The 12,727-nt window shown below is 53.1% G+C and overlaps 1 protein-coding gene across 1 annotated transcript in view; it reads right to left on the bottom strand.

Moving 5' to 3' along the window:
* RBPMS2 (RNA binding protein with multiple splicing 2) overlaps window positions 1–9,240 on the bottom strand; it is a gene marked incomplete at its 5' end in the record, with an annotated part of 15,036 nt that extends 5,796 nt beyond the window's left edge. The window contains 5 exons of the mRNA XM_009707711.1: window positions 5,217–5,365; window positions 6,040–6,190; window positions 7,809–7,871; window positions 8,441–8,479; window positions 9,163–9,240. Coding sequence (XP_009706013.1) covers window positions 5,217–5,365; window positions 6,040–6,190; window positions 7,809–7,871; window positions 8,441–8,479; window positions 9,163–9,240 — 480 coding nt within the window. The remainder of the gene's footprint in view (window positions 1–5,216; window positions 5,366–6,039; window positions 6,191–7,808; window positions 7,872–8,440; window positions 8,480–9,162) is intronic.
* Between the last annotated feature and the right edge of the window lie 3,487 nt (window positions 9,241–12,727).

Here is a 12,727-nt window from a genome sequence, read left to right as displayed (position 1 = left end):
GAACAAACAGGCAACAAGTTATGAGGCACAGAAAATCCAACACTCTCCAGCCTCCCATCCCAGGGAGGGTCTCTATCAGAGCTTAGCTGCCACAACATGAAGTTCAGGAGATTTTGCAGATGGGACCATGAAGTCAGTCCAGAGGTCAGTGGTGCACAAAGGCAGGATCCCCATTGTCGAGTAGATCCACCATGGTGGCCATTGCTTGGTGCTCCAGGGCACAGCCAGGCTGGTGGCACCCAGGCGGTCACACACCCAGCAAACAGCAGGATCTCAACAGATGGCAGTACTCGAGAAGGAGCACAGCACCTGAGCCCACCCCAGCAGATCTTCCCCACACTCCCAGTTCCCTAGGACCAGCACCATATCACAGCCACTGTGATCTGCCTCATGTCCATCCACAACAGCAGCCACTGCTCAAGAGATCCAGCTTGCTCTGAGCCAGCCCAGGCAGCAAACAAGAGGGAAAGGGGTTTTTTTTTTAGCACTGACCTCTCCTTACATCAAGGGGCTCTGCCTCAACTCAGTGCTGGGAAGCCTCAAGGATCCTGCTGGGCTCTTATACCACCACTGCAGAGCCACGATCCAGGACTGCTCCTTCCACCCACCACATGCTTCAACAGGTCCCAGCTTCAGAGGCCCACTTCCACGATCTCCATGAAGCTTCCAGACAAGGCTGCTGCCAGCAGCAGCAACGTGGATGCTCTGAGGGCACCTTGGGCAGCCCACCCCAAAAAGGACTAGCATCTGCGAGCTTTGAGTCCATGACTTGCTCCCTGCCTTGGAAGCATCTACCACAGACAGTCTCCTGGGCTCTGGGTACCCAACACATCAGCCCAGGCTCCTACAAGCACCATGTGGTAACGGCCACCAGCCTCACCCCTGTTCTTATGAAAGAGTCTTGCATCCAGCCCCTGCTCTCCAGGGCAAGTCCTGCCCATAGCAGAGTCCTGCCCTCAGGGGTGCTGCCACAGCTGGAAGCATCTCTTTGCTGAAACGCTCCAGAAGCAGCGATAGCCCCTAGTGTCTCCTACTGCCTACTCGGAGCCTGGCTTAGAGGCACTCCAAAACAAGTGGTTTCACATCAGAGACGCAATGCAGCCCAACTCCATTGCACAAGCAATAGATGAAACGGTTCACCAGGTCCAAGCAGAACAAGACAAGCTGTATCAGTGTCTCTCTGCTTGTGTCAAGCTCTCCCCATCTTCCCAGGAGACCAATTCTGCACATCTTTGCACCTCAGAGTCTTCCAAGGGCAAAAGCAGACCTGGGCCCCCATTTTTGATGACTTCTTTCCCCAATATCACTACCACACAGTGGGGAAAAAAGTCTACCCATATCCACTGCAAGAAGTGAGCCAGGACTCTGTTCCTTCTGTCACAGCTGACCACAGCAACCATCCTTCCTGCCACCCAGCCCCAGGCCAGGCCATCTTCCCAAGCTCCCTGTTTCCTACGCCGCTCCCATCTCTCCCAGGCTGCTGATTCCCTTCGTTATGGCTCACGAGACCTGTGTCCTGCCTGTGATTTCAGGTTGCAAGATAGAAGCCAAGCTCCAGGTAGGAACTTGCTCCATTTCCAGGAACTGGAGAGGAAAGAGGTGAGATTAGACCCATGATTAAGGGCAGGGTCTGTCCCGGTATGCAATTCTGGAACAAAGTGACCGGCAAGTGCTGTTGTCTAACGTGCCCACTAGAATTTAGTCGTGTGCTATCGCTATCACGTCACTCACCTCCCCCACCGTGTGCCAGGAGTGAGGTCAAGGTGTATTTCTGGTTGCCCTTGAAGGGTCGTGGTTGGGGAGAAACCAGGTTTCTTTCACGCCAAATGGCAGGGTTGTCTCTGCCCTGGCTCAACCAGGCTGCTCCCCTCCCACCGGCGGGACCTGGCTGAGCCTGGCTCAGCTGGGAGGAGTTGATGTAAGATGGTGCCATGCTGTGTGCGCCATGTCATGTGCTGCCAAGTTGGAGATGTGGGTTAGAAAGAAGGCCTGGTATCTCATTCCCCAGGCTCTGGTGGGTGGGTAGCGTGAGGCCCATGCACTGGGTTGCCAAGGAGATAAGGGCTACAGAGATGGGCAGAAGCTTGCAAATCCCATGGTGCACCTTGGAGGAGAGATGGTTACCTTACCAGTCTTTCCAGACGTGGCTGCCATCATGCTTAACACTTCTAGGAATGGAGCTGTAGTACAGCCACTCCACTAGCTGCAATAAGGCATCACTAGGGTGTCCCATCTCCAGGGACAGCTCTGAGCTTCAGGGCTAGCCTGCGCTGACATCATGGCTGGAGTTCACTAGGGACATCAAAGGAGGGATTTGAGAGAGGGTGGGAAGGCAGATGGGACAATCTTAAAGTCAGTGGAGTCTCCACAGGTAGAGGCTTTTAGCAATGCAGGGTCAGGCCACAGTCATATCTATAGCAGCCTGGTGCCTGCCGGGAGCATCACCATGTCACGGCAGCTCAGGGGTGCCAGGAGCAGCAGCCATCAGTCTCCTCTGCAAGCAGCTTACCGACGGCTCCCAGCGTGCAAGCTGAGGCCAGGCCAGCCTCGCACCATGTCCTGCCCCTCATCACTCCTGCCATATGTCTGGGCAGCTCTTCAGGAGGTTGCATAGGTGCATCGCAGAGGGTGGCCACCTCCTTTCCCACTCACTACCAGACTTGAACAAAAAGCTGTGAGAGGATGAGCACTTCAGGTTTCAATCTTTTGCAACAGGCTCTCACTTTAGCTACAGCCTCCAACTTCACGCCTGCTTCAGGACAGACTGTTACGGAGCTGCTACAGCTCTGACCATCCCCATGAGCATCCTCCAGCCAACGCCAGTCTTGGGATGAAGAACTGCAGATGTCCTGGAGAACAACTTGTGCACCCAACACCCCACCAGCAAGGTGAACCAGCCCCTACCAGTGAGGGCAGAGGGCTCAGCACACCAAAGATGAAGGTTACAGCTTTTAGCCCAGTTTGTGAGCAAAAGTCATCTCACTGACTTGCTCCACCCTGCCTCAGCTCTGCAAGGGAGAGGGCTCCAGCCTAGAGACAGAGCAGCTCAGAGCTGCCAGCCTGAGTAATGTTTAACCCCATAAAACTTTATTGGTAACATATACTGTGCCAGAATGTCTCCCTGCGAGGTCACTGCTGGCTCAAGCGCAATGCAGCAAGGAGCAGCTGTAACTGCTCAGCCAGCCCAGCCGCTCTTTGGAAGAGAGCTGGGTCTGGCCATGGCCATAGGTGTGGAAGGGCTACGTTGGCTCCCTAAGGCTTAGGGGCACATCACTGCTTATGGACCTCCTTGGGCAGGGAGTCCTACCTACACAGGGAGCTCCCTGGAGCCTCAGGGTCATTCTTCAGGCCAGAAGACCTCTTTGAAAGCTAGTAGCTTGCCAACTGGAGGGCAGGAACTAAGACCCTCGAAGGAAAATATTTGGCTGAAGGCCTCCTTGATACCCTCCACTTTAGGAGTGCAGAGTTCTTCTCCCCCATCATACACCGTGAAGTTTTGTTGTCTAACCCTTACACTCAGAGTCCCCATACAGCCACTGATGATCATCCCTGAGGGAACTGCAGTAATGGTTTCACCTCCCTCAACCATCTCAGGCAGGCCAGAGGGTTTTGGTTTTTTTTCCCTGGTCCTCCCTGCCAGGAGCAATTCAACCGGCAACAGCCCTTGGCTCCACCACCCTACCCACAACTGGCAGGGAAAGGAGGACATCTGTTCTCCTGGGCTATCCAGGAGCAGAGCACACTCCCATAGCTACAGGCACCACCAGTAACTTTTGGAGAACACCAGCCAGCACAGCCCTCCCAGTGAAGGACCAGCCTGGCTCTGGAGGCCCTTGGAAGAACAAGCCAGTGCCTGGTCCTGCCCTGGGTCCCATGTACTTCTTGCCCACCCTGCAGGAGCTTCAGCCCAGCAGTAGCTCACCAGTGAAAGGGGAAAAGCCACAGAGGTCTGTGGGTGTGAGGGGCAGGACAGACAAACCTACGCAGGCCAGGAGCCCCCTCCACTGCCTCCATGCTGCACTTGGGAGACAAGCTTGGGTTGAAGCTGGGCAGTTACAGTCAAGATGCTCGTGGGAAGCAAGAAGATCCCGAAAGGCCAGCTGAGCTGACTGTCAGCCAGGTGGACAAGGTGAGGGGACACTGTTCTTCTTCCTCTCAATTTACCCAGGGAAGAGTGAAGCTAAACACCCTGCTTGGCAGGGCAGAGAGCAGAGGTTAAGCCTCAATGCTCTGAGGTCTAAGTCCAGAGTCCCACTGCCCTGGTCCCCCATGGCAGTACTACAGGAGCAGACACCAAAGCAGGCAGAGCACAGCTGGCTGGTAACACCAAGCAGGGCAAGCACAGGGGCTCCAGGTTCTCCTGTATGAGTGCTCCAAACCAAGCAACTTAACTTGGAACTAGAACACTGCTCCTCTGTTTTGGCTTTCCCTTTGCATTTCCATGGTTTCAGGGACCTCCTGCTCAGCAAAGGTATTGGTCTCAGTACATTAAAGCATTCCGGTTTCAGACCAGCACAGGCATCCCTACACCTCCAGCTGTCAGCAGCATACTCTGGGACACCACACAAGCTGGTTGCGCCACCACCAGCATTTCCAGAGGCTTGTACACAGAGTGACCCTCTCTAGCCTGCATTCAGGGTGCCTAACACCACTGTTAGGTGGAGTTCCTCGCTGTGGCAAGGCTCTGATCACTCCTCTCCTGCAGGACATCCTCCTCCAGCTTCAAAAGTATTTGAGTCACTTGGTCCGAGCAGGTCCCAGCTGAGCCCCTCAGCTTCAGCACCAAGCTAAGCCTGTTGCCCTTGCTGTGACTTCAAGGAGGACATTTCATAGCTATTTTATTTGCTGGCAGGTAGCATTTCTTCCCAGCAGTCCCACAATACAGCTCTCTGGCCACAGGGACCAGTAACATCAGCCAGAAGTTGAGCCCTGACTTTCTCCCATCTGCCTGCCGCTCGCAGGGAAGCAGGCTGGACCTGCAGGGTCAGAAATCATCATCCAGCTCTAACTGCTCTCGGCCACGTAGACCTCTCTCCTGTCGTTTGCTCAGGGCTGGGGGCCCCTCCATGCCCTTCAGCCAGGAGGAGGCTTTGCCCAGGAGCCAAGGTGCAGAGGCCAGGGTCAAACCAGCCAAGCAGAGACCCACGGGAGTGAGCGTCAGGGCAGGGGAGAGAGGAGAGCCTGGTTCCTGGCATGGGGTGCGGGTAGCAACTCACCTGAGCGTGAAGAGCAGCAGCTGCAGCAGCCGCCGCGGGGTACGTGAAGGCAGCATGGGGGATAGCAGGGGTTAGCTCCGTGGTGTACAGTGGGTAGGGAGCCCACGCTTCTGGGGATGCTGGAATAAGAGCCGCTCCAGTCAGGTCATCTAGACAGGAGGAAACAAGGTGACAGCATCTCAGTAGCTGGCCCCAACAGCCTGCTTCAAGGACATGCTCTGGATTTCCAACCCCAAACTAAAGCTTTGCAACTGGCATCTCAATGAGATATAAAATATAGCAGCCCTGCAGCATCTCTGTGACTGGCTCCTGCTCTGGCCTCCCAGATTTGCCAAGAGAGGCCAGGAACATGCTCCATCATTGCTCAGCACTGCACAAGGGCTTTGGGCAGGCTGGTTCACACACGCAGCCCAGGGCTGGTGCCACAGGATGGCAGGACAGAAGACAGAGCTCTTGGCACCACACTACAGGCTGCCCAACAAGCCTCAGCAGGGCTGCTCACCCCACCAGGCTATGCTGAGGGTGCATGGCACAGGACTCGTCCTTTCTGCTTCACACCCAGGGATGGTTTAAAGGACTTATGGTATCACTTGAGCTACCAAAACCAACTCTGTGCTCTCAACACTTTTAGTGTTGGCCAGAAGCCTTACCAGATGCCCGTTATTCTCCTGCAACCCTAACATGCTGGCCTTCCTGCACCAGCCAGATTTCAGCCAAAGCACACGTGGGTATAGTTTCCTTTCCACCCTGGCAGCATTCCCAGGGTTGGGCATCTCCCAGGCTGGACCAGCCATGACCTCAAAGTCACTCCCAGCATACTCACAGGGGTCCCGTGCAATGAAGTGTGCGCCCAAGGCAGGGTGGATATTGGTGGGGTTTGGCGTGGCCATCAGCTTGCTCTTGGCCATCTTTGTGTTGGCTTTAGCAAACTCTAACCGCAAGGTCTGGGGGTTCTCTGGGTCGAAGCGGATGCCCTGTCACAGAAGAAAGCACAGGAATCTTAGAGGTGAGGTTTCCAGTCCAAGCACAGGCTGCGTCTATTCATGGAGCAAAACCCAACCAGGGAATCAACACCATCATGCTGCAGCTACATGCCCAGATTTTTGTCACCTCACTGCAATATTCAAGCTCCCACATGCTTGTATTTCTGTGTTCAGCTGGCCTAGGACCACTTCTTCCAACATGAGGGACATAGGTTTTCTCCTTATGTGCAGTTCAACAGCCAGCATAGCAGTGACGGCTACCAACACTGGTCAGGAAAGATCTGTCCTCTGGAGCTGGGATAATCCCATATATACTGGGGCTCCCACCTGCAGTGCTGCTACTGCCAGCCTGGGCAGAGACACTAGCACATGCCCCAATGCCCAAGGCAAGGGCTTCAGCAGAGCAGATCAGCATGTCTTGCTGCTTAGATCCCACTAAATTCTGCAGGCCCACATGGGGTGGAGATTGTTTTGGGTGTGCCTGCCATGTTGACCATCCTCAAGTTTTTTCCTTGAGCTGCAGCAGTTCAGAAATGCTGTGAGTGCGCTAAAGAGCCTGTACCAGACAGCTTTGGTCCTGCCTCATGCCCTGCCGCGGGAACAGCAGCATTGGAATGCTGGTTTCCTTCCTTTCTGAAGGCTGCAGAGGTCCTTACAGGCCAGAGTCCAGGACAAGGACCTGCTCTGCCAAACTGCCACACACTTTTCATCAGGCCATTCAGTAAGTGAGACTTTAACAAGGCCACTAGCACAAAGCAAGTCCCACGGCCACATGACAGACCAGCTTTGTGATGAGCCTGCTTCGCTACCCACATATCCTGGTGAGCTTGACCTAGAGCCTCAAAGAGCTGATACTAAACACAAGTTGAGCTCCACATGCCTCATTAAAGCATTACAGCGTGTTAACTAGGTACCACCCTATATATGCCTAGGAATCATCTATGCCCCCAACACCTCTCTTCTCATCTGTTTGCTAAGGCTTGGTTCAGAGAAGATCTGCCTGCTTCAGGTACTCGAAGCCAAGCTCAAGTCATGCAGCCAAGCTAGGGTAAACCTCCACCTCGGTGCTCAGTGCAGACAGCAGGAGGAAAAGCTCCTTGAAGAGTAGCTCTAGCTGCACATCAACACACACAGGTAATCCACACTCATTTGAGAAGGAGGTCTCTCAGTCCACAACTCTTCCCCATACACAGGGAGCACTGAATGGATAAGGAACAGGATTCACAGCCTAGATCCTGTTATCAGAGGCCAGCTGTTGAGCAAGGAGGTATATGCCGACTTGAGAAAAGAAGTAGCTGTTCTTTCCCCACACCCTCAGAGGCTCTGCAGTAGTCTCCCAGTGGTCAGAAACTACACCTACACTAAGTGTAGGACAGTTGGCATCCATTTGCTCAGGCTGATGTCAGCCTTAAACAGCTCTCCTGCTTCACTGGTGGGATGCTGCAGGACCATTTAGCTTCCATACTCAAAGGCACAGCTGAGACACCCTGACCCTTCCTATGCTATGGACAAGCCAAGCATCACTCTAGCCCACAGCTCCAGGTCTAGCTACAGCAGGGCATACGGCCCCCAGCCCTTCCCAGGGCCTCCTGGCACATTGGGTACTCACATTCAAGGCATTCTTTGCTGCTTCAGCACCAGCTCGGCTGTCAAAGGTCACAAAACCAACTGGCTGAAAGAAATAATGCTGATTTCAGTTTGGAAGACTCTTCCAGCTCCTCAGACAAACCTGCCACCCACTCTGCCCCAGACAGCTTACAGCAAGCAGAAGAGACTATCTAAAGCTGCAGAGGGCCTTCAAGCAGAGCTTGAAGGGTCTTGGGTCATCGGCCCAAGATTCCTGTTCTGCATCTGCTCCCACCACAGCAAAATGCTTTGGCATTCCTACACATGGGGACACTGCTCACCCTGTTAGCCCTCAGCAAGGGTACCCCTTGCCCCAGAGGGGAATTACTGCCTTGATTAGGATGGGACTGGGGAAGGTTTCTGGCATCACAGGGTTTGAGGCTGAAGCATCAGGTCTCACGCAGCCCGTATGCCCTTAGGCAGCAATAGAAGATATGGAGCCATTCAGCACATGGGGCCACCAGGGCAGTGGGGATGAGCAGAACTCAGCTGTATACCTGGTGCTGAACAGACAGTGCTTTACATAGTGAAATGGTATCTGTGCCCCCCTCCCGTCCCGGCATGTCTGGTTTTCTAGCAAAAGCCAAAAATACCCAAGCTGGAAGAAAGAGGTACCTGCTTTGAAGTTAGCTTGATCAGTGACCCTTCATAACCCTGTAGAAGGGAAGAAACCAAATCAGCATCAGGTTCCTGAAGGAGCCAAGCTACAACAGAGACATGACAGTGACAGCTCCAGGAGCTCCTGTAGCACCAAACCCTCCGTAAGGCAGGGTTTGCAGCAGGACTTAGTACATTAACACTTCTCCTCTCTCCCACCAAAAAAGAAGACTGAGATTAGACTAAGGGCAGAGCAGGTATGTCCGATAGTCCATCCTGGCCCACTGGGAAGAAATCCCATTTTCTAGCTCTTCATCAAGCTACTAAGATGAGCACCCTGCCTGGCTAATGCCTAGAGAGCACAGAGCACCCTGTGCTAGAAGAGCACAGACAGAGGAACCCCACTTCCCCCAGGGACAGCCTATGTGGCTATCTAGTGAAGGATGGATGGTTGGGGCATCAGGACACATCCTCAAGGAAGGGCTGGCCCAGTTGGGCAGCAGGGCTGACAAAACAGCTTGAAGACAACGTGCTCTCAACAACAGGCTCCAGGGGAAGTTACAGAGCTGAGCGCAAGCCATGGGATACCACGCTGGTTTCATACCAGGTTCCCCAAGCTTTCACAGAAGGCCTACCTTCCCACTGCATCCTTGCGTCCCCTCTGACAGAGATCTTTGCTGCAAGGTTGGCCACCAGACAGCATCTTTCCCACCAAAGACCAAATCTGAAGACCTTCTTACCTTGAATGGTCGGAAGAGTAGGTAGAGCTCTCTGGGCTTGATATCCACAGGAAGGCCGCTGACAAACAGTGTCCGTACCTAGGAGAGAGGTCCACAAGGTCTACTGAAAGGATATGCTTAGTACCAAAGCAGGAGTACAGAGCTTCTGAACTGAAGCCAGGTGCAGTAAGAGTAGGACACTTTGCACCAAAGGTGGTCTTGCATGCACTAACCCTTCCCTACGTTAGAGGAGTGTTGTCCAGGATAAAAATACACCCAGTTCTTTCCTCCCTGCCATAAAGGATTCAGACATTTACAAAAATTCAGTCTCTAGCAGAATAGTCTGGGTTGATTAGGGCATGAACACCAACCCCACAGTCTGACTGGACCTTGGTGACTAAAACTCAAAAAGACTGCTAGAAGATCATACACTGCCAAAAGTACTAACACAGAGTTCAACACATGCCAAAGGTCCAGAAGAGACTAGTACAAACCCCAGTTGTCCTATCTCTTTCTACAGATCATACACTAGATCTCCATTCCTTAGCCTATCCTGGCACTTTACTTCAGCCACTGATTCAAAGGCAGCCCTCAGTTTTGAAAAATACCTCACTGCTATACTTGCACCTTGACTTCTGGCAAAAGCCCCAGAACATCATTGGGAGGATGATTTTTGAGTCTATCCCAGCTCCTTCACCAACACACATCAGACCTTTCAGAAGTTGCTCCCAAACCAGCTCTTGCAGTGTTTGTTCTATTGTGCCCAGCCGAAGGCCAGCTGTGCTGCACCAAGTCCACGTAGGCTGCTGCTCTTTCCAAGCTGTAGAAGTCGCATACCAAGTCCAAACGCACTCAGTATAAGCAAAAATACAGTATCAGAGGAAGACTGAGATAGTCTGTTGAAATTATCTATGGTACTTCACATGAATAGAAGAAACAGTGCTGAAGGCTCACAGCCTGGGAGAACTCTGCTTAACAGCCAGACCATCATGGCCACCTTCTCCCTACACTGGGAGATGTTGGCCAATAGCCTATTTCCATAGGAAGTAGCATGACAAAGCTGCCAAGACTTCTTGTAAATCAGCACAGAGCTGGAAAGGGAAGCTATGCACGTCCAGGACACTAGTCAGCATTAACAAGGACCAGGCAACCGCAAGCACCGCTCGGCCAGCACCGACAGACAGGCGAGGGAAGACACAAGACTGTGGGAATGAGATGGAGCTCTGTGTTCCTTGCTTCTCATTGCATGGGGATGACACTCATCAAGCCAGTCCCAAACAAGCCACAAGAAGGTCGTGGGAGAGCACTGATGCCCAAACGCTCAGAATGGCACCAAACAGCACCAGATGCTTTTGAGTTGCAAAACATGCAGCAGGACCAGGAGCCCTAAGCCAGCGCCCATCTCCTGACCTGTTTCCAGTCTGGAGTGACCCCGTTACCTTTGCAGGGCAGAAGCACTCTGCTCCCACATTTTGGTTTTGGCTCAGCTATTTCCTCTTCCCCAAGGTGGGTCGTATCCGACACCTCATTAAACCTCTTTGCCACCAAAATGAGCAGCACACACTTGCCCTGCTCCTGGGCTGGAGACAGCAGCCACCTGAAAACACGGGAGCATGCAGCGGAGCCTCTGCACTCTGTAACTCTTTGGAGGCAGTCGGATTCAGACTTCTCTAAGTAGGGAAGTTTCGCCTACTTACAGGAGAAAAACACACCCCTCCTTGAGCTCCTGTGCCCAAGAGAGTTCTGCCAGGGCAGAGATACCCTTCGTATCAACTCAGGGGGGCAGCTTAAGCCCTCCAGGATGGACAGTGTTCATGAGAATCTTGGGGTCCTCTGCCCCTCTTGCTCTCCACCCATGCTGAAACTAAGGGCTGCTACCACCCCCCCATCAGTGTGCAGAGCCCTTCTCCCACCTGGCTTATGTCAAGACTGCTGCAGAATGCAACAACTGAGTGTCCTTCCCTCCAACACTGGCATCCTTCCCATCCCCTCCCCAGTCCCTCAGTATGGATGGCCCTACCACACACGCCAGCTTTTGCTTTGCCCTGTCTAGGGAAGCAGGATGCTATTTGGAGCACTCCAGAAACAATTTCCATGCCCAGGCTCAGTCCTACAGTCTCCCCACCCAGCCCAGTCCCTCATTTGATGCATCACTCCTGGGCCACCTCATGCCCAAACAGAGTGGGCAACAGCGATGTCTCTTGGCTTGCTGACTGCCTCAAAGACTTTGGCGCTGGCGCTTCAGCGTGAGCTACATGGAACACCTGCGGGGCATTCCCAGAAGACCCACGGCCATCTCTTGCAGGGGAGGACTGTGCAAAGTGTGGTAGCACACATGTGCCTCAGCCATGTGAAAGCACCATCCCTTTTCAATATTTCAGGATCTGAGTATGCTCAGACCACAGAATGGATGTTTCTTCCAAGCAGATAGAAATCTGCATCCCTGTTGGGTCTCTAAATGGTCCCGTGATGTGTTGCTTGGTAAGTCCTTGCGACAGGCGTGACAGAATGGAAGATGCGTGGTTGCTCAGGGAAGGGGAAGTCAGCTACTCAAAGCACTTACAACAGCCTGAACAGAGCAACACACAGGTGCCTAGGAAAGCTCTTTGTCAGAGGTAACAAGTTCCCAATGCCAGCCTCCTAAGCTCCTGTCCTTAGCAGCAACAAGAGACCTTCTCGCACAGGCCAAAACCTTCCCTTGACCTCCAGGTCCAGTTTGTCACCATAGACAGCATTGGACAGGGGATCCCAGCCAACCCACAGCACCTGCCAAGGGCTGGCATTGCCCCAAAGAAAGCCTGGACAATCCCAAATGCCATCAGCTAACATCTTCAAATAAGGTTTCCCCAAGGGTCGCAAGATAGACCAAGGAAGGTCCCTGCTCAGAAGAGCTTGTTAGAAGTGATGAGACCAAGTGGTTGGTTTTCTGAGATCTCTGCAATTCAGCACATCCATGAGTGATCTAGAAAAGGGTAAGGGGAAAGGGAGACCACGTTATTCAGGGAAAAGAAGGTGAGGCTTGCGAGAGACCTGCGCAATGCACGTGAGGGACAGAGTGAGGAAAGCGAGAGGAGATTGCTTCTGAGAGAGCAGGCACAAACATGGGTCAGTAGCAATCAGAAAGCAAAGGAGATCTGGGGTATCCTACAGGAGAAAAGCAGGAAGCAAGTTGCCGGTCTGAGCATCTTGTGCACTGTGGGCAGCCCTGGTCCAGCCTCCTCCCCCTGCTCCCCAGAAGAGGAAACCGTAAATGAGTGCAACAAGATCTAGACAAGCATCTTCCAGTGGATTAACCGAACTGGGATTCTCCAGTCACCCCTTTGCAGCCCAAGTCCTGCAGGCTTTGAGAGGCCACTAGGACCACCCAGTGCTGATTAATCCAGGCTTCCAGCCCTTGCACTTAACGTGCCATGACAGGGTAGGCTTCTGCTTAAATATATTTGCCCTGCTTCGACTCCCTGCCACCAAATACCAGATTCATGTAGATATTCAGCCTCCCCATAGAGGAGCTGGAAAAGCCACAGAACAACAAAAAAAATAAAAATAAATCCATCCTATGTTAGATCAGGAACTGCCTGAGCCAAAC

The sequence above is a fragment of the Cariama cristata genome, unplaced genomic scaffold (genome assembly GCF_000690535.1).
Source record: "Cariama cristata isolate BGI_N322 unplaced genomic scaffold, ASM69053v1 scaffold39689, whole genome shotgun sequence".
In the NCBI taxonomy this organism is placed as follows: Eukaryota; Metazoa; Chordata; class Aves; order Cariamiformes; family Cariamidae; genus Cariama; species Cariama cristata.
Note: the sequence above shows the minus strand (reverse complement) of the source record. Positions and strands in the feature narration are given on the sequence as shown.